The following is a 20,079-nucleotide window of genomic DNA, read 5'->3' as shown; positions in this document are numbered from 1 at the left end:
TGGGTGCAGTGCAGTGGCACACCTGGACAGGAAAGTCGAAAACTTTGTGTTAGTACAAAATATATGAAAATACTGCGTAAACTTACCAAACAGAGACCAATATGAATGACAAAGTGGACATACAGCAACTGTTTAATTGCACTAAGGCCTAAATTGATAAATCTTCAAAGTATGAGGCTATGCAAAATAAGCCAACCACACTAGTTTGAATATCACTCGCCTGCAGGTGCTGGATGGCTCCAAATGAAGTTTAAAAAGTCCACAGCACAGTAAAAGGAAGTCAGTTGCCAAAGTTCAGGACTTGTTTTATGTATTTTGGTTCTGCTACAGCGTGAAACACTGAGCTGACAGTTTGAAAATGGGAGGAGTTTTATGTTCAGACATGGGTGGGACCAATAACCAGACCACCATTGCAGATCTAAAGCAAGACTTTGAGGCCTTAAGGAAGGAGAACTTGAAACAAGGAGTACTTTTCTGTGACCCAACTTTCCCAGCTGGACCCAAATCTTTAGGCTTCAATGAACTCGGGCCAAGCTCTATCAAAGCCTTCGGAGTGGAATGGAAGAGGCCCAAAGTGAGTTTTTGAAAAAAAATTGCTAAAGGAATAAGAATTTTTCAACGTAATATCTTAATGGTGCATCTGCATTAAAGCTATGTTTTAATAGAACCTGAGGGGGCGGGGGCATGTGCTAAAGCAACTGGCCATCGATTTCTAGTACAAGTATATATAATTTATATATAATTAATATATTTATAACTACTTAAAACTATTATCAATATCATCTATAATGAAAGTAATTAGAATAAAAACAATAATACATTATTTTTGCACATGGCATCCAGCAGAAAAATGGATGTACTAATTTTACATACACAGTGACATACATAAGTATTCCATGTTCCTTTTAAATACACATTACACTATGCTTTTGTTTTAATTTACAGTAATGCAGCATTTATATGTTATTTTACACTATACAATCACATCATTACATCATTTTAAAAATTTGTTTATTTCACAGTCATTGTACTTTTAGCACTAAAAAGCCTGGTCAGTTTGGTCACTGCTCCACCTCAAACTCCATCAACATGCACAGATATTGCCTCATGAGATGCTAAATGCTGTCATTTTATTGGCTCTCTACCCAAAAATCTTCATGAAATAGGGCGTGCTTAATGTAAATGTAAAGGAGGTGCTGGTAGACTGGCGCTTGATTTCACACACCGGATCTGATTCCACTTGCGCTCAAATCTCTGCTTGTTTTCACATCATATGAAAGTTTGACAAATCAGATGCAGAATAGTTTGTACACCATTAAAGGCAACCAAATCAACACTTTTTCATTTCAATGAATGAAAATGAGGTTCAACATATTTGCTGCAGGCATCAGCTCAACCTCCTTATCTGGTCACCAAATGTTTTTTTGTTTTTTTTACATTAATCAACAATGTTTTAAATCCAAATGTATCTTTTAGTTATTATATCTTATTTTGAATGTTTGCAGTGGTTTGCCACAAGGATTTGCCAGGCATTTTCAAGCAAAGTGTTTTTATGAGCCTACACTATTTATATATTAATATATAATATATATTAATATTTATACGCCTTTATTATTATTTATATTTTTGTTGAATACTAAGGCAAAATTGTCGGGTCGGGGTGCTTAGCGACTCTAGCTATGCTAAAATGTCAGCACAGAGATGGAAAAATTTGGAGTTTCCTTTTGTTTAATATTCAAAATATAACTGAATATTGTGTTATTCAGTTATAAAAGTGTACTTTTTCTCTACATTTTGACCAGTCTCTGCATTTCTCTACATGCACCAAATGCTATAGATAGGTAGATCAATACCTCCAATCCTGATGTTTTCTTTTGAAAATTGATTCTTACATAAAAATATGGAAGGTAGACTTTAACTTGATAGAATTGAGCAAATTTGCCATGATCCTGAAAAAACGACTGAAGCAGGAGTACATACTAGCTGCCTATATATAGGCCTGAAATGAAATCTTAATTATTTGACATTCATAATTCCTCGAAAGACTAGTTACACACATTTACACACATAAATCACAATTAGCAACAATAATAAATGTGTGTAAATAAATGTGACCAGCAGCACAACCAGCATATCTTTACACTTTGTATGATTAAGTATCTCTTATATACCAAAAGCCTATATTGCTGTATCAGCATTTATTGTGGACCCCATCCAGAATCACTCTATAGAAACCGAATCCAGACAGTGTTGCAGAAATTGCAACTATCTTCATTAAGACTGTTCAGTAAGCGATTGCAATTAATCGCTACCACAAAGTATAAATACAAAGCAAAAAGTTTCTACACTATAGTGCTGAAGTTGTGCTAAAGGCTAATCACACCAATACTAGTTTCTTCTAGCTTTGCTGAAGCTGAGCTCTGTGTGCTGTTTTAAGGACCTGTGCTCAAGCCCTCAGTTCATCATTGATGGAGCTACAAGGACCGACATTTGCCAAGGAGAGCTAGGTGAGCTTTGAAACCTTTTGTGCCAACCAGAGGGGGTAATCGGGAGAGTCCAAGGAGATCCCGGTGGTCCAGAAGCACCTTAAGCCACTTACTATGAGCTAGAGGCTCTGGGCGATTGATCACAGGGTTGTGGGTTCAGTACCCACATCTGCTAAGCTGCCACTGTTGGGGTCTTGAGCAAGGCACTTAACCCTGTCAACTCCAGAGGCATAGTAGTGTGGCTGAGCCATGCAGAGAAAATAATTTTATTGTATTGTGCAAGAATATTGACAATAAAGGAGCCTAACTGTGTATAAACCCATGCAAATAATAGCAAGAATGTTCAGAAAGACTATAAATATTAGCTGTACATCTGTAATAATTTAGGGGTTATTTGAGTGGCCCCCATCTCAGGTGATACAGCCTTGGTATGCTAATTGAGTCTCATACAGTGGATTAACATTGCATAACAGTTTATTCATACAAAACCTGCTGTCTCGCAAAAAGCTTGTCTCGCTATTTTTGGTGTCTCTTGCATTTTTACTTAATTTGAAAGTTCAGGTTACCCTTAACTTCTTGTCATTTCCTGTTTTCCTGTTTTTTGATGGACTCCAGTGGCAAAAATCAAGGTGGCACCAAGAACGCAGAATGAAAAAGCTAATTAAGGAGGAAGAGGACATATCTGAGCAGACTTGCTGATAGGAACTTGACTTACTTAGCTAGCATTAGTTTGGATCTTAGTGACTGTCATGACTGTTACATTTAAGACAAAAGCTTTCACTCGTGTGCATTTTTTCACTAGTGAGCCTCCTCAATTCTCACCTTGGCCTTGATGCTCACAGTGTTGTTTCTGAAGATATAGGGGCACTTTGTAGTTCTACAATTACAGACTGTAGTCCATCTGTTTCTCTGCATACTTTGTTACCCTGCTCTTCAGTGGTCAGGACCCCTACGGGACCACCACAGAGCAGGTACTATTTGGGTGGTGGATCATTCTCAGCACTGCAGTGACGTGGTGGTCTGTAACTGTAGAACTACAGAGTGCGTCTATATGATAAGTAGAGCTGATAAAACAATGAGCGTAGAAACAAAATGGTATTCTTAATGAAATGGCCTGTAAGTGTATCATGCATGCAAATTGTTCCTGGCATGCAAAAACCTTTCATCTCCATTATTGGAATGAAAAAAGGTTTTTTATATTTACTCAAGTTACCCTTTACATTGTATGAAAATTTCAACAAATGCTTCAAAATCACTTGGATTTTTTTTTTGTTTACATTAACTTCCATTATGAGTTAAGTATGTTTCTCCCTTCTTCGGTAAAGTTAGTATTTTGGTGATACAACATGTTGTTCTGACCACAAACACATTCACTTTATTTGGATAGTCCACTTTAGATGCTGTGTAGGTACTTTATTTACTTTCAAGTTACGTTCAGCTAAATATCCACTAAATTGATCATAATATTTTTTCACTGTAAATCTGGCTCTAATCCTAACCCTAACCTCAACCTCCACCCAAAACCTAAATCCAGCCCTAACCCTGGTCCAAATCTTAACCCTAATCCCACCCTTGATTAGAATCAGCTGAGTTTCATTGGATAGTTTAACAATTTTAGCATCTGTAGATGATCTACAGGGGGCTATAGTGGACTATCCAAATAAAGTGAGACCACTGTAACTGACTAGTTGGACTTTCGCAGGTGACTGCTGGCTGATGGCGGCTATTGCCTCTCTGACTTTGGACAAAGACATTTTAGCACGTGTGATTCATCCAGAACAGAACTTCACGGACAACTACGCCGGCATCTTTCACTTTCAGGTAGTATTAATTTGCTTACACCTGTATTATGAAGTCATCTGTATATAAAATCATAACACATTTTTTCGTCTGAACTGATACACTCTGTGAATGAAATGGGAGAGGTTCTGACCAAGCCGGTTGCTTTCAATCAAAAACCACAAGGAGTTTTATAGGTGAGAATAAAGTCATTATATTTTGATGGAGATTATGGGAAACACGAACTTTGTCTTTTAAATGAAATGATGAGAAGAAGCATATGAGAACTAACAAGGTAAAAAAGGTCAGTTTTGATTTCCAGTTTATTTCAGCTATCAGTGGCTGTGTATACATGCAAAACCTTTCGCCGATCTGATTGAATACACTCCACTTATATATTAAGACTAAGGTCTTTATGCTCACTCTACTCAACAATCTGATGGAAATCTAATTAATCTAGTTAATATGCGCACTACAAATAATCTGATCCAAAATTACGCACATGCATAGAGAACCACTTAGTGTAGGCGTTACCATGACAGCGAGCATCACATAAGTCCAGTCAGAATGAGATGAGCAGCAGTGAGCAGTGCTTGTGTTTTCAAGCACTTTAAAATGATGTGAGACTCAGGAAAATGTCCTTCACATGTCCTTATTAGAGAAGGCTGAGAGGAAGATGTTGTGTTCTGAGACACATAAGCTGAACGTCCATCCCACCGCCGATTTTTAAAGATCAGAGCATAAACTTTGTCTCTGGACTTAACGGACTTAAACTTTCTGATCGGGAATGTAATCGGATACAGGCGTTTACACGACTATTATTCTTCTGTTTAATGGATTATTATTTACAGGATTGCCCACCTCGATCAATCGGACAGAAGTTGTATACCGAATGGCCTCAATCGGACTGGTCTATTCCGACTGAGATGTATACATGGACATATTCTATTCCGATTGAGCTGTTTTTCAGATTATTGATGCATTATCAGGCTGCATGTACACATGGCTAGTGGCAAACCATTATTATTGGTGCTACGCCTTCAGTTCAGGCCAAGTCAAATCTCAAAACTTGGTCTGTAATGAGAAAACATCTCTAGGATAAAGAGTTTAGTGGTATTTTTAAATTTTTTTGGCCAGTCTAGATAAAATTCAGACTCCTGAAGCTTGTTAAAGACATTTCACATTTCACTTAAAGCTCGAAACAGACTTTATACCATATATTTTACCTTAAAGCATTTTTATTCACTTCTTCAGAGCCCTAGTGTACATCTGCTGTTGCTGTTTTCCATTTCTAACATGTGACCAAAGCGTATTGGTCAGACTTCCACTTATACTCACAATCAGCAGCATATCTTGGATTTCCAAAAGGCCTAGCGCGACGGGCTCCTGCCTACTGGAAATCAAGACATGACTGGTTGATTCCACTGTCAGTTCTTAGCTATGCTAGTGGTTAATCTGACACTTTACGCCTTCAGTTCAGCTCCTGAGGTCCTAACCAATGAGAGAACTGTCTCTACCCTGAATGGATAGTAATACATTTAATCTTTTTGTTCCCAGTCAAATCTTAACAGTGAAAGAAGAGCATTACTATGATAGTTACAGAGATACACAACACAACAGATATGATGGTTATTAGAAACTCGAGTGAAGCTCCTCAGTTTCTGACCACAGATCAGCACCTGGCTGGATATTTTTAAGTGACAAACCACTCTCAACCTAGCAGTGGTGGTCAGAAGCTGTGGTAAATGCTGGCTGACAGCAACTGATGAGCCATTTTGCATCTATAGTAGCTTTATAAGGTAAGTGGAGCCATAATGTGGTCAGTGGATTGATGTACAATAGTGGTCACCAAGTTATCTTCCTCCTTTAGAACTACTCAGACATTAATTTCAACCATCATCTAACATACTTTTGCCTTAGCTAACACTTATGCATCTGATCCAGCCAATCAAAAACATATGAAGAAGTTTATTAGCTGGATCAAGAGGTTGGAACTAGAGTCCTCAGGAAGGTAGACCAGGCTTGATGACCACATATTTACAAGGTCCAAGTTTATAATAAAGTGGAAATGTGGACATTGAGTAGGCATGGAGGAATGTCACATTACCATATTATTAAACCTTTCTCTCCACAGTTGTGGCAGTATGGGAAATGGGTTGACGTTGTCATTGATGACTTGCTGCCCACCAGAAAGGGACAGCTGCTGTTTGTCCACTCAGTGGAGAAGAATGAGTTCTGGAGTCCCCTGCTGGAGAAGGCCTATGCAAAGTGAGTGTGTGTAACTGTAAGAAATTATAAACTAAATTAAGAGTGGACATTGAAATGATGTCTCTTCAGGGTGAATGGCAGCTATGAAGCTCTTTCTGGAGGCCTGGCCACTGAAGCCTTTGTGGACTTCACTGGAGGCATTTCAAAATGCTACACACTGAGCAAAGCTCCTCCAAACCTGTTCAGCATCATGAAGAAAGCGCTCAGTCGGGGTTCTTTGCTGAGCAGCTCCATATCTGTGAGTATGGCTATCTACACTCTCTGGCCACTTTATTAGAAACCTTGGCCTTTTAGCTCTACGCTGCCTTGCTGGTGTACAGTAAGAGACTGTAGCCCACCTGCTGAGGCACAGTTATAACACATGACTTCATACAGTATTAGCAGCAACACTGGATTTATAAGGTCATAATTTGACCAAAGAGTTCAAATAAAAGGTGGAGTGAATATCAATACACATTTATGCCAGTGAGACATTTCCATGAAAGACATTTTTTTATCAAATATTTCAGAAATGATACCTCACATTGACGTTGTGTGTGTTTTTGAGCAGCCCAGCACTGCAAATGAAAAAGAAGCAAAGACCAAAGAGCACCTGGTGACCACACATGCCTATTCCATCACTGGGGCAGAAGAGGTCAGATTCAACTCAAATTGATCAAGTGCACACAAACACACATTTCCATTCATTTCCACAAGTTTCCAATCATATTTACAAACTCAGTGTCACACACTGATGATACATGCACTTAGATATTTTCTAAGAATAACAATGTTTGTTTATGTATTTTAAATGTTAACATACAGCGCATTAGATGTCATGAAAATATGGTCACTTGGTGTACTCTGTTTAGGTAGTTTTATACATAAACTCTGTTTTTATGAGTTGCTAGCAATGTATGCAGGCTACGGCCTCTTGATGTAAAAATAAATATACACTATATGGGCAAAAGCATTGGGACATCTACACACTACACCTACAGGAGCTTTTATGACATCCCATTCTAAATTTATGGGCACTAATATGGAGTTGGTTCTCATTTGCAGCCATAACAGCTTCCACTCTTCTGGGAAGCTTTCTACAAGATTTTGGAGTGTGTCTGTGGGAATTTTTGCCCATTATTCCAGAAGAGCATTTGTGAGGTTGGACGAGAGGGTCTGGGTAACATACTCTGTTCTAGTTCATCCCAAAGGTGTTTGATGGGGTTGAGGTCAGGGCTCTGTGAGGGCCAGTCAAATTCTTCCACACCAAACTCACCCAGCCATGCCTCTATGGACCTTGCTTTGCGCATTGGGCCTCAGTCATACGAAAACAGAAAAGATGCTTCGCCAAATTGTACCAACAAAGTTGGAAGCACACAATTGTCCAAAATGTTTAGGTCTGCTGAAGCATTAAGATTTCCCTTCACTAGACCCATGAAAAACAACCCCATATCATTATTCCTCCTCCACCAAACTTTATAGTTGGCACAATGCAGACAGACAGGTAACATTCTCCTAGATTACCTACATTAACCCAGACTTGTCCATCAGACTGCCAGATAGAGAAGTGTGATTCATCACCCCACAGAATACATTTCTGCTGTTCCAGAGTCCAGTGGCGGCGCTTTACACCGCTCCATCTGATGTTTGCTGTTGTGCTTGGTGATGTAAAGCTTGCATACAGATGCTCAGCCATGGAAACCCATGCCATGAAGCTCCTGGTATGCAGTGTTTGTGCTGATGTTAATGCCAGAGGAGTTAGCAGAGCATTGGTCACTTTTACACACTATGGGTCTCGGTGACCCGCTCTGTAACTTAACGTGGTCTGACACATTGCTATGGTTCCAAAACGCTTCCGCTTTTCAATAATACCACAGTTGATCTTGGAATATCTAGAAGGGCAGAAATGTTGCAAACTGACTGGCATTGTATTACAGTCGCACATTCATATTCATTGAGCTCTTTAAAATGAGACATTTACAAACTCAGATGGATTAAAAGGTGTGTCCCAATACTTTTGGCCATATAGAATGTATACACATATGTATATTATTCAACACCCTGAGTTAACATACACAGGGCTACACATTAGTGGCAAAGACCAAATCTTTCCAGTTCATAAACTGCAGTGTGTTGTGTTTACTGTAGAGGGCGCTAATGGTTGTGTCTGATGTAGGTACATGTGGGTGAGAGTCAAGTGGAGCTGGTGCGTCTCAGGAACCCGTGGGGTCACATGGAATGGAACGGCGCTTGGAGTGATGAGTGAGTGTCAGCGAACTGTGAAACATCTACATTATAGTTACAAAAGTATTCGCTCGTCTGCCTTCACACGCATTTGAACTTGAGTGGTATCCCATTCTTAATCCATAGGGTTTAATATGAAGTCGGCCCACCTTTTGCAGCTATAACAGCTTCAACTCTTCTGCGAAGGCTTTCCACAAGGTTTATGAGTGTGTTTATGGGAATTTTTGACCGTTCTTCCAGAAGTGCATTTGTGAGGTTAGACACTGATGTTGGACGAGAAGGCCTGGCTCACAGTCTCCACTCTAATTCATCCCAAAGGTGTTCTATTGGGTTGAGGTCAGGACTCTGTGCAGGCCAGCCAAGTTCTTCCACACCAAACTTGTTCATCCATGTCTTTATGGACCTGCTTTGTGTTTAAGCTGTAAAATCTTTTCAAACCCATGGTGAAACCATAAAAGATAGAGGAAGCTATGAAAATGGGGAATGCAGTTGCATAATTGTTTATTATTATTATTTGGGTTGAAAATGTTAGCTCTGGCCAGTAGGGGGTGCACTACCATCTGCCTATGGTCCTGTGGTTCTGAATAATAAGCATCCTCTCATCATGTTCCTCAGCTCCAAAGAGTGGGATCAAGTCTTGCCGGAGGAGAAAGCCAAACTGGATCACTCAGCAGACGATGGAGAGTTCTGGTGAGAGCATGGTCATTCAATTTAATGCAGGAGAGTTTTTCCTGGGTTCTCTAAAGTGGGAAAATAGGATCAATGCTTTGCTAGAATTAATTTGTACTGTTTTCTTCAGTTAAATTTTTTTTAGTTAAAAGTACTTTTTATTACTATCGTCAGGAGATTGTGAGTTCGATCCCAAGTGGTGCTATAACTTTCACTTTCTTTTCTCAACCTGCTTTAGTTTATTCTTCCTGTGAAGCACTTTGTAAACTAGTTATAAATACAGTGCTAGCATTATTTATGGAACTTTAGGGCGATGTCTAAATGGCATTTTGAACTCGTGTCAATTGAATTCATTTTTCTAGCAAGAAATGGATATTTGTGAAATATTCTTGTCAAATATATTATATATATATATATATAAAAAGACCAGAAATGACTGAATAAAAAGGTTTAAGTGAGTGACAGGGTTGAACACTAAAATCATATTCTCAATCAAGTAGATAAAATGTAAGTAAAAATAATATAGAAAGTGGGTAACAGGGATGCGAATTTCAACTAAAATGTGAGGACAATAAAGACAAATAATTCTTTTTACTTTAAATTGTTTGTAAATGAACCACATAACATTGTAATTTTGTTCCATAACATTAAGAGATTCAGCGAATCTGGAGAAATCTCTGTATGCAGAGGACAAGAATAAAAAACAGTATTTGCTGGCTGTGATCCTTGGGCTCTCAGGTGACATTGCATTAAAAACAGAGATGATTCTGTAGTGGAAATCACTGCATGGGCTCAAACACTTCTGAGAAACACTGTCTATGAAAACAGCTTGTCGCTGCATCCACAAATGCACGTTTAAACTCTAAAACACAAAGAAGAAACCAAATATAAACAGGATCCAGAAATGCTGCCACCTTCTCTGGGCTGAGCCCATTTAAAATGGACTGAGGGGAAGTGGAAAAATGTCCTGTGTTCCCACGAATCAAAATTTTAAATTCTTTTTGGAAATCATGGACACTGTATCCTCCGGGCTAAAGACCAGCCAGCTTGTTATCAGTTCACAGTTCAAAAGCCAGTATTCATGATGGTGTGGGGGTGCATTAGTGTACATGGCATGGGTGACGTGCACATCTGTGGAGGCACCATTATGCCATATAACGCTATATTAAATCAAATTTATTTGTAGCGCTGTTTAGAACTGATGTTGCCGCTTTACAGAATTCCAGTAAAGACAAAGTTTTAACAAGAATGTAAAAACCCCCAGGTGAGCAAGCCAGGGGCGATACTAGCAAGGAAAACCTCCCTCAGAGCTGAGGAACAAACCTTAGGAGGAACCAAGGATCACAAGGGGGAACCCATCCTCCTCTGGTCAAACTACCTACAAATGATTATACTATTAATATTAATAGCAGGAGCAGTAGTAGTAGTAATAGCTAGGAGTCTATGAAAACTTCAGTGTATTTTTCCGAGCAGCTAGTCCAAGGCAGGTGGTGGCAGCTGGGGCGTGGGCAGCTGGTCTGAAGTGAGTAGCTGGAGGGCTCGACAGTCAGGCATCCTTCAGTGTCCGGCCGGACATGTGGGCAGTCGTATACTCGGAAAAAAGGGCAGGGAGAGGGAATTAGTTTTATTCTGTTTGTTTGTACGTAAAACAGGGAATGTTTTGGCAATATATGCTGCCATCCAGACTTCTTTTTTTAGGGAAGGTGTTGCTTATTTAAGCCCAACAATGCCAAACCACATTCTGCATGTATTACAACAGCATGGCTCCATATTCAAAGAGTCTGGGCACTAAAGTGACCAACTGGCAGGCCAGACCTATCACCCACTGAAAATATTTGGTGCATCATAATATGAAATTTACAACAAAGGAGACCCTGAACTTCTGAGCAGTTGAAATCTTATGTTAAGCAAGAATAGGAAAATATTTCACTTTCAAAATTACAGTAAACAGTAAAAAGTCGTAAACAGGCCCCTGATCCCAACTTTTCTGAAACGTGTTGTTGGCATCAAATTCAAAATGGGCATATATTTTTCAAAAAACGATAAGATTTCTCAGTTTCAACATTTGATTTGTCTTTGTACTATTTTTAATAAAATATAGGGTTTAAATGATTTGCACATCATAGCATTTTGTTTTTTATGTACATTTTCAATTGGTCAATTGGTTTGGAAATGGGGTTGTAATTAACAATGGCTGAAAGTTAAACAGTGCTGCTAACTAGGCGACTGGAGCTGGTAACATGATAACAGCTCTCCGCACCACAGAACAGGATCTGGCTATCTAAAGCAGAGACACAAGTTTAGATGATAATGATTTAAGTCGGAGGGAATGAAGTTGAGCAACTGGCCCTGATGGGATGGAAAGATGATATTAAACCTCGTTTTGTGTTTGAATCTGCAGCCTGGTCAGCTAACTTAGCTTAGCTTAGCTTAGCGAGCAGGCTACAGACCCAGACGGTGCTGCACGCCACAGTATCATGTCTCTGCTGAGACAAGTGTAGATGATAAAAACTGTCTGAGAGAGCAAAAGGCGAGTGACTGGTGTTGGCATGACAGAAAGCTGAAATTGACCTTGTTCTGTGGTGTTTTGGACTGTAGCATTCTGGCTAAGTTGCAAATATCTTAGTGCCACACACCACAAAACAGGCCTGGTTCCAGCTAATTGATACTAAAATGAAATATTGAGTGCAAAGTCAGAGTGACTGGTGTCACAGTGAAGGCTGATTGTGTTCTGTGGTTATTGCAGCCCTTAACTCTCACTGAGCTAGTCTAGGATTTTCTTGCCTCTTATTGTACCAGTGCCACCTACTGGCAAGCTCTCACACCACCAATCAGTGATCCTCTTTAAAATGTAAATAGGTGGGCTGTATTCATTTAGCATTTTATACGTCGTCATTTTTAAATATGGGCCTAATTTTGAAATACTGCATTATACCTTATTGCCATTATACCACCCAACCCTAATAGTAGTGTCGTGTGTTTTGTGCCTGTATATCAGGAACATTGCTGTTCTCTTATTCTCTCTCTCTCAGGATGGCGTTCTCAGACTTTGTGCAGCGGTACTCAGTGGTGGAGATCTGTAACCTGACTCCAGATGTGTCTAGCAGTGATGAGGTGGGACAGTGGAACCTGTTCCAGTTTGAGGGAAGCTGGAAGGTGGGCTCTACTGCTGGCGGCTGCAGCAACCACCCAGGTGCGTGTCACACATACTAAGTACACTCACTGGCCACTTTATTAGAAACACCTACCTCTTACCTCTGCTTTGCTGTTACACCTGTGCTGTATGGTTAGAAACTAGAGATGCAACGATACCACTTTTCCCTTCTGATATTGATACCGATACCTGATCCTTTAGTATCGTCCGATAAGTGAGTGTCAATACTAACTCTGTCTTACCTGACTCATCCGTAAGTCCTGATTTTTATACAAAACATTTTTTAAACATTTAATTTCTGTAAAAATGTGTGTTCTGCATCACAAATAAAACACACTCATCTTGACTAGATGGCATTTAACTGTAGGATTATATTTATTAGATGCTGAAGAAAACTTTTGCTTATTTACTGTATTTAGTATTCACTATTATATAATTAATTTTAACGACTTGTTTAACAACTTAAGTAAATGTAAAATATCTTTATTGTGCAGAACAATTCAAAACAGAGCTGGCCAGTGTACAGATAAACCTGTGGTGTTTACTCATGAGCACAGCAGCTTCTCTCGCTCAAAAACAGAGCTAAATGTTGTTTCACATCCAAACTGCTTAAGTCATTTGTCTCATATGTACGTCTTGTTCACTCACGCTGCATACCTGAGTATCAGTTCAGTAAATACCACTATCCTCTGTCGGTATTCCCTCATACACTTTCAGAGTTTTTCTGGCTTGGTTGAAGTGACGGGTTGCATGCACACACCAGAAATTGCTTCATGGTGTTGTACATATTGGTATTCTCCTCACTGATACGACATTTAAGTGTCAGTAGCCCAGCCCATTTAACAGTTAGAAAATAGGCCTACTCTGTTACGATAGGTGATCATCTCAGATATATGACATTCTTTATGGTGTGCCACAGGGTTCTATTCTCGGTTCCCCTCTTTTCCCTTTATGTAGACTAAAGTTCAAGTTTGGAATTACTGTTCAGTAGTTTGAATCAGTGTTTTTAATAAAATGAAGCATGTTTGTTGATGATAAAAGTATGAAATGAAAATCTATGTAAATCTATGTAAATGTAAATCTACACAGGTCTCAAAGTTAGTAGATAAGTACTAAGATTCTTGAAAAAAAGACATTTGAATGCCATGCAATAACAAAAAAGTGTTATTTCTTGTTTCACCAGCTACATTCAGCTTAAACCCCCAGTTTCTGATAAAGCTCGAGCATGTGGACCGCAGTGACCACGATGGAGGTCAAAACTGCTCTGTTCTTGTGGGTCTGATGCAGAAAGGAGGACGCAGAGAGAGAGAGTTGGGCCATGACTACAACTTCATTGGCTTTGTCGTCTACAAAGTAAAAATTATAATACATTTGCTTCAGAATGAACTTTGTGTAACAATAACACAGGGTGAGTCTAAAGTCACAGGACGAAAGGGGAAACGACAGGTCTGAATACCCCAGCAAGTAATGGGTGAGGGGGCCTATCTTTTAGGTTATGTCCGGAACATGGCCGCCATCTTGAAAGCCGCCATATTGGATCAAGGGCAGGTTTTTCCAATTGGAAGGTGGTCATGTAGCAGATCAAAGAAGACCAGGATTGTCTCAGAAATCGATTGCTGTAATCAGATATCTTCTGCGTTTCAAAAGTTATTGACACAGACATTTGCAACAACAACTAGGATTGTTGCCTGTGATGCAGCTATTTGACATGTTCACTGTGCTGTCCCTGGTGCTGAACACAGAGCGGAAGGCACAGGATCCAGAGATAAAAGTCGATAACAAAATAAAAAATTAAATAAAATAAAATGGTGACTTTTGACTCACCCTGTAGTTTGATACAATGAAAGCAGTGGTAGTGAGCAACAGAACAGTAAGTGTTTCTGTTGGTTCCTGGTGGTTTTGTGATGCATTTTGGCTTTTCTTGATGGGTTGATATCACGGTGTAAAGAATACTAATGGTTTAACATGTGACCTGATTCCAGATGCATTTGATGGTTTCCTAATGGAACCTACCTTTAGACTCCTAGGAACTAGTAGTGTGTAACAGCAACCACTAAGCCAATTACTATTAGGAAGCAAAAACCAGTTTTCACCCTAATGGTCTTTTTTTAGCAGGGAGATTATCAAGAATTTGCTCACTGAGGGCAAAATAATCTACGATATGAAGACAAAGTGAAAAATTGCTGCATATTTCAGTGGTTGAGGAGTGAACAAAGTCATTCAGAGTGGTTTGACATGAAATGCTCCACTGTAGAGACACGTACAGACTCAGATCTCTTTACAGTGGTCGTGATGGGAACCGGGCGTCATGATGTCTAACAACACAAATGTGGCCATTTTACCTACAATCCAAACCACTGGTGAACCTACCCATTTTGCCACATTGATAATGGACTATTGATGAGTTGATGTTGAATATGTGATGTTGATAATGTTGAAATAGGGGTAAAAAAAAACAAAACAAGAATGTGAAAAAATATGGACTGTTTTGCTGTGCAGCACCATTTCAACACGAATGCATTTTTAAAATGTACTTTTAGGCCAAAATCCACTTTAAAAACTGCTGTAAAACAATGTCCCAGTGAATTCATGACCATTTCACTGAATATCTGTTTGTGAGGGAGGTTTTAGAAGCATTGAAGGCTGCGGACATCTGGTTCCTATCACCACCACTGTGAAGAATCCTGACTAGAGCTTTTCACACTTAAACGCTCTGAATGATAATGAAAGCTTGGTGGAATTCAGTGTCAATTGTTTATCATTCAGAACTTAAGGAGATAATTTGGTCTTTTTTCCCCAGTATGTTACACTCAAGAAATAAATAGAAATTGTGCACTACATGCCATATTTAAGCGTGTTCTCTGTAGAGGATGTGTTTAATTATTTTCACTGGGAAATGTATGTTTATAACTGTATAACCATACATAATTACACTCATCAGCCACTTTATTAAGTACACCTTGCTAGTAAAAGGTTGGACCCCCTTTTACCTTCAGAACTGCCTTAATTCTTCGTGGCAGACTTTCAACAAGGTGTTGGAAACGTTCCTCAGAGATTCTGGTTGGTTAATTGAGTTCCTGTTGCCTTTCTATCATCTGGAACCGGTCTGCCCATTCTCCTCTGACCTCTCACATCAACAAGGCATTTTCGTCCACACAAGTGACCGCTCACTGGATATCTTCACTTTTTTGGACCGTTCTCTGTAAACCCTAGAGATGGTTGTGCGTGAAACCATCTGGCACCAACAACCACACCACGTTCAAAGTCACTTAAATCCCCTTTCTTCCCCATTCTGATGCTCGGTCTGCAATTCAGCAAGTTGTCTTGTTCACCCCTACATGCCTAAACGCACTGAGTTGCGGCCGTGTGATTGGCTGATTAGCTATTATTAGTGTACCTAATAAAGTGGCCGGTGAGTGTATAGAACAGTAAGGCAAGGCAATGCAAGTTTATTTATATAGCACCTTTCATACACAACGGTCATTCAAAGTGCTTTACAAATGAAAAATGAAAAGAACAGTAAGAGAGTTAACTTTTCAGGTTAGGACAGCTTATCATTGTTGATGTACAAAAACACTGCATGACGTTCCCTCTGCTCTCTTGTCATGACATCCTGTTATCACATACAGCAGTGTGGGTTTCAGTGCTGCCCTGACGTTATTGTGCTTGCCTGTGGTGTGTTTGTGTTGCAGGTTCCAGATGAGGTGTGTATGACGTGTAGGACAATAGAGTGACAGCAGTCTGTCTACTGTAAGATGTTTCTCTGTCAGAGGCACTGGGGCACTGCACAGGACAAATGTTTGAGAGTCAATTATCACGTGAATGAATAGGCTCATAATGTGGCTGGGCGCTGTTGGGCGGACCCCTTGCACACTTGCTCTCTTCCATATGTGCACTCTCTTGCTCGCTCTCTCCCACATCTCTCTCTCTTGCACTCTCTCGCATGCTGTCTCTCTCTTTTGACACCCATTTCATCTCTTGCATGGGCGCTCTTTCTTATGCTCTACTGCCTCTGAAGCCCAAGACAGGCGACACCCCTGGTTTAGGCCCAAGTGAGTTCATTGGACAAGCTCTGCTCAAATAGGTTTTCCATAAAAGCGGATGGCATTGTTTTCACATGAAAACTACCTTTACAAAATTAGCTGTATGTAACGCTTATTAACCCGCTGTGTGTAGTTAGCTACAGAAGCAGAAAATGCATCCAAGGCCGAACTTTGCAGGTGTGGAAAAATATCCCTGTGCTACGATGTCAACAGATCAGACGCTCGCAGATAAAAGGTTGAATTGAAGTTTACTTGAGGTTTCGATGGATGTACAGAGTGCGTAGTCAGAACAGGCGAGGGTCGAGGACTGAAACAAACGGGACATCCAGAGAGTAGCCAAAAAACTGTGAATTTAAACATCAAAATCTCATACAGGATCCAGCGAACAAACCAAAAAGGGCAGGTCAGAAATATGGACAACAGGAACGTTTTCGCAAAGTTCTAAGCTAAAGCCTGGGCGTTATATACAAACTGACTAATGAGCTGTAATGAAAATCAGGTGTGACAGTTTAGAATTCTGGTGAGGCCGAAGGCTGAAATGAATGTTCATTGGTTGATGGAGGTGGAGTTGGAGTCACTTGGTCTCCCACTGATTCATGGCAGTTGGATTCTCAAGGACTGGAGCGGAAGCTGTAATAAAGGCAAAGACTGGACGCATTAAATACGGACAAAAATGCTCAGTTGTTGAGGCTTTGTTATTAATGTACTTTGAGTGGGATATATAAATAAACGAAGGCTGGTCTTTGACTTTTGCACAGTAACGAAATGTAATCATGTCACCACTACGATGGCATTTGTGTGTGTGTGTGTTCCAGCGTAAAGGCCGCACAGACGTCCACCTAGGTCCTGATGATCTGCGGCGTCTGAGCCCGGTGGCTAGAAGCAGCTTCGTGAACACTCGGGAAGTGTGCGAGCGCTTCCAGCTGCCTCTTGGAGAGTACGTCATCATTCCCTCCACATACGAGCCCAACCATGTGGGCAGCTTTCTGCTGAGGGTGTTCTCTGAGAAATAGACCCCCTCCAGACCCAGTGACGGCGCAAGACCCTGCTGAACTGATATCAAGCCCTTCGAAATCTGCCTTTTAGTTTTGTCAGAATGTTTAAATGGGATTATGTTGCTAGTTATATAATGAATTATAGACATTTAGCTACATACGTATAACTAACAGTAGTTATGTAATGATTCTGTATTCATGAGTCTGAGACTTTTTTTTGCAAGCAGAAATTAAAAGTTAGCAAACGAGCTAATTAGCAGGCTATTGCTAGAAACGTTAACTTACTGCTATTAGTTTAATGTAAGACTTTATTTTGCCATTGAGGTTATGTGGTCATTTCATTTACACTTAGGTTTCAGGTTTGGTAAATCTATTAAAGGTTCATGGAGTTTCCAGTTAGGGACCTTGGGAATGTTTGCAGAGAACCTTTCTCGAAAAAGTGATTTTTATGTCCTTTGTGGAACCAAAAATGGTTCTGCATGGTAGATTTATTTTTATTTTACAATCAGGTCTATAAATATTTGGATGTTGACAAAGTTATTGTTATTTTATCTGTTTAACAAAGCATATTGGAGTTGAAAGTAAATAAAGAGTATGAGCTCAAAGTGCAAGGTTTCAGCTTTGATTTGAGGGTATTCACATCCAAACTGGACAAACGACAAAGGAATTTTCATCCATTTGCAGATAAACAGTCTAGAGTTGACTTCAAGAACGGCAGTAGCATTTGAAATCTGTTGCTTTCAGCTCCAAAGAGCTTTCACTGCCAGGGAAGCAAGCCATCATTAGGCCGAAAAACCAGAATAAACACATCAGAAAGATAGCAAAAACATCAAGTATGGCCAAATCATTCATTTGATACATTCTTAGAAAAGAAAGAATGCACTGGTGAGCCCAGAAACACCAAAAGGCCTGGAAGATCCCCTGTGGTGGATGGTAAAATAAAAGCAGAATTTGGAGAAATTCTAGAGGAAATATCATGAGAGTAAATACAGAGGCGTTACCGCAATATCTAAACCATTGGTAGTTCTTAAAAAGATGTATTCCAGACAAAAACCACTGAACAGTTCTGGAGTATCATCTTCTGGACAGATGAAACAACGATCAACAACTACCAGAATGATAGGAAGAGAAGAGTATAGACAAGGGAAGGAACTGCTCATGACCCAAAGCTTACCACCTAATCTGGGAAGCATGGTGGAGGTAGTGCTGAAGGCATAGGCATATGTGGCTGCCAGTGGAACTGGTTCCATGGTGCCCTTGTATTTACCCATGATGGTTAACAATTGCTGTAGCTACATTGTGTGTAAGATGGAAATCTTTCTAAGGCAGTATGAAAAGGGCCTTTAGTCCCATGTCTGGGTGCAATTTTGCTCCAATGGCCTAATCTAAGCCTTTCTTTTAAGACTTGATATAAATGCATCAATCACTATTATGATGGGTTTTTAGTGATGGTTAAAAAAAATAGTGACTAAAAAAATGTGTAGCTTTAAGCCCAGAAAGTTAGTGAATCAGATGAAGCTGCAGAATAAATTTAGACCTCAGCCACTGACATCATTTGATCAGGAGAAAAAAGTACTACTAGTTACATGTATTTAAGTGTCAGGCCTCAGGAGGACTCAGACTCCATCTCCCAGGCTGCATCGGGAGATCACATGACCCGGGACAAGCGCCCGCGTCACTAGAAGCGCTCACAGTCTTCTGATTATTGAACAGACACACCTGTATAGGTTGACCTACTTAGGTAGTATTTAAGACTGGGCTATAGTAGGATTCGGTGCGAGGTATTGGTTCTCTCCCAAGAGCATACTGAGTGGTTCTCTAGATTATCTGTGATTGCTTGTTATGACCCTTTTTCCCGTTTATACCGATTTTGTCTCTAGTTACACCTTCTGGCAGTTTTTGGCTTTCTTGGAACTTGTTTGTAGACCACAAATTTAGTCTATTCCTGAGATATTGTATGCTTCGTGTTTTCTGTGATTTTGGATATCGACCCTGGCCTGTTCTTTGACCATTATCTTTGCCTTCTGATTTATTAAACCTGATTTGCCTGTCCCTCCGCGTTCGTCTCACCCCTGTCACCCATTACATAAAGTCCCAGGGGATACAATAAAAATATCTTAATGCTTGTATAATACTCACAAACATCTGCCAAAGTTTAAACAAAAAAAGAGATGTAATATATATGATATGTATATATTTCAAAAGTGCTGATCAGACCAATTAGAGAACTGCATTATTGCCATTTGCTCACCCATCCAAATCATTGAATTCAGGTGTTCCAACCACCTTCATGGCCACAGGTGTATAAAACCAAGCATCTAGGCCTGCAGACTGCTTCTACAAACATCAATGAAAGAATGGGTCGCTCCCAGGAGCTCAGTGAATTACAGCGTGGCACCGTGATAGGGTTTCCATGGCTGAGCAGCTGCATCCAAGCCTTACATCACCAAGCACAATGAAAA

At 39.9% G+C, this 20,079-nt stretch overlaps 1 protein-coding gene across 2 annotated transcripts; it reads left to right on the top strand.

The window, feature by feature from the left end:
* The first annotated feature begins 277 nt into the window (after nucleotides 1-277).
* Nucleotides 278-18,222, top strand: LOC108436618 (calpain-2 catalytic subunit-like). Of its 2 annotated transcripts, XM_017713223.2 has the most exons (12): nucleotides 278-574; nucleotides 2,438-2,507; nucleotides 4,189-4,307; nucleotides 6,400-6,533; nucleotides 6,603-6,771; nucleotides 7,084-7,167; nucleotides 8,689-8,774; nucleotides 9,372-9,446; nucleotides 12,458-12,618; nucleotides 13,763-13,932; nucleotides 16,272-16,283; nucleotides 17,438-18,222. In XM_017713223.2, exons 1-12 carry the CDS (start codon nucleotides 359-361, stop codon nucleotides 17,633-17,635), a joined length of 1,494 nt encoding a protein of 497 aa, XP_017568712.1. In that variant the 5' UTR covers nucleotides 278-358; the 3' UTR covers nucleotides 17,636-18,222. The 2 variants fall into 2 exon arrangements, with proteins under 2 accessions (XP_017568712.1, XP_017568713.1); XM_017713224.2 differs by lacking the exon at nucleotides 16,272-16,283.
* Nucleotides 18,223-20,079: the final 1,857 nt, after the last annotated feature.

This window comes from Pygocentrus nattereri, chromosome 25 (assembly GCF_015220715.1).
Source record: "Pygocentrus nattereri isolate fPygNat1 chromosome 25, fPygNat1.pri, whole genome shotgun sequence".
Classification (NCBI taxonomy): domain Eukaryota; kingdom Metazoa; phylum Chordata; class Actinopteri; order Characiformes; family Serrasalmidae; genus Pygocentrus; species Pygocentrus nattereri.
This window is presented reverse-complemented; position numbering and strand designations above follow the sequence as displayed.

Bases quoted from the DNA above. Each gene is read 5' to 3' on its own strand.
- LOC108436618 (XM_017713223.2), top strand. From the start codon at position 359: ATGGGAGGAGTTTTATGTTCAGACATGGGTGGGACCAATAACCAGACC. The intron at 575-2,437 runs GTGAGTTTTTGA...TGCTGTTTTAAG, and splicing joins TGGAATGGAAGAGGCCCAAA to GACCTGTGCTCAAGCCCTCA. The intron at 12,619-13,762 runs GTGCGTGTCACA...TTGTTTCACCAG, and splicing joins CGGCTGCAGCAACCACCCAG to CTACATTCAGCTTAAACCCC.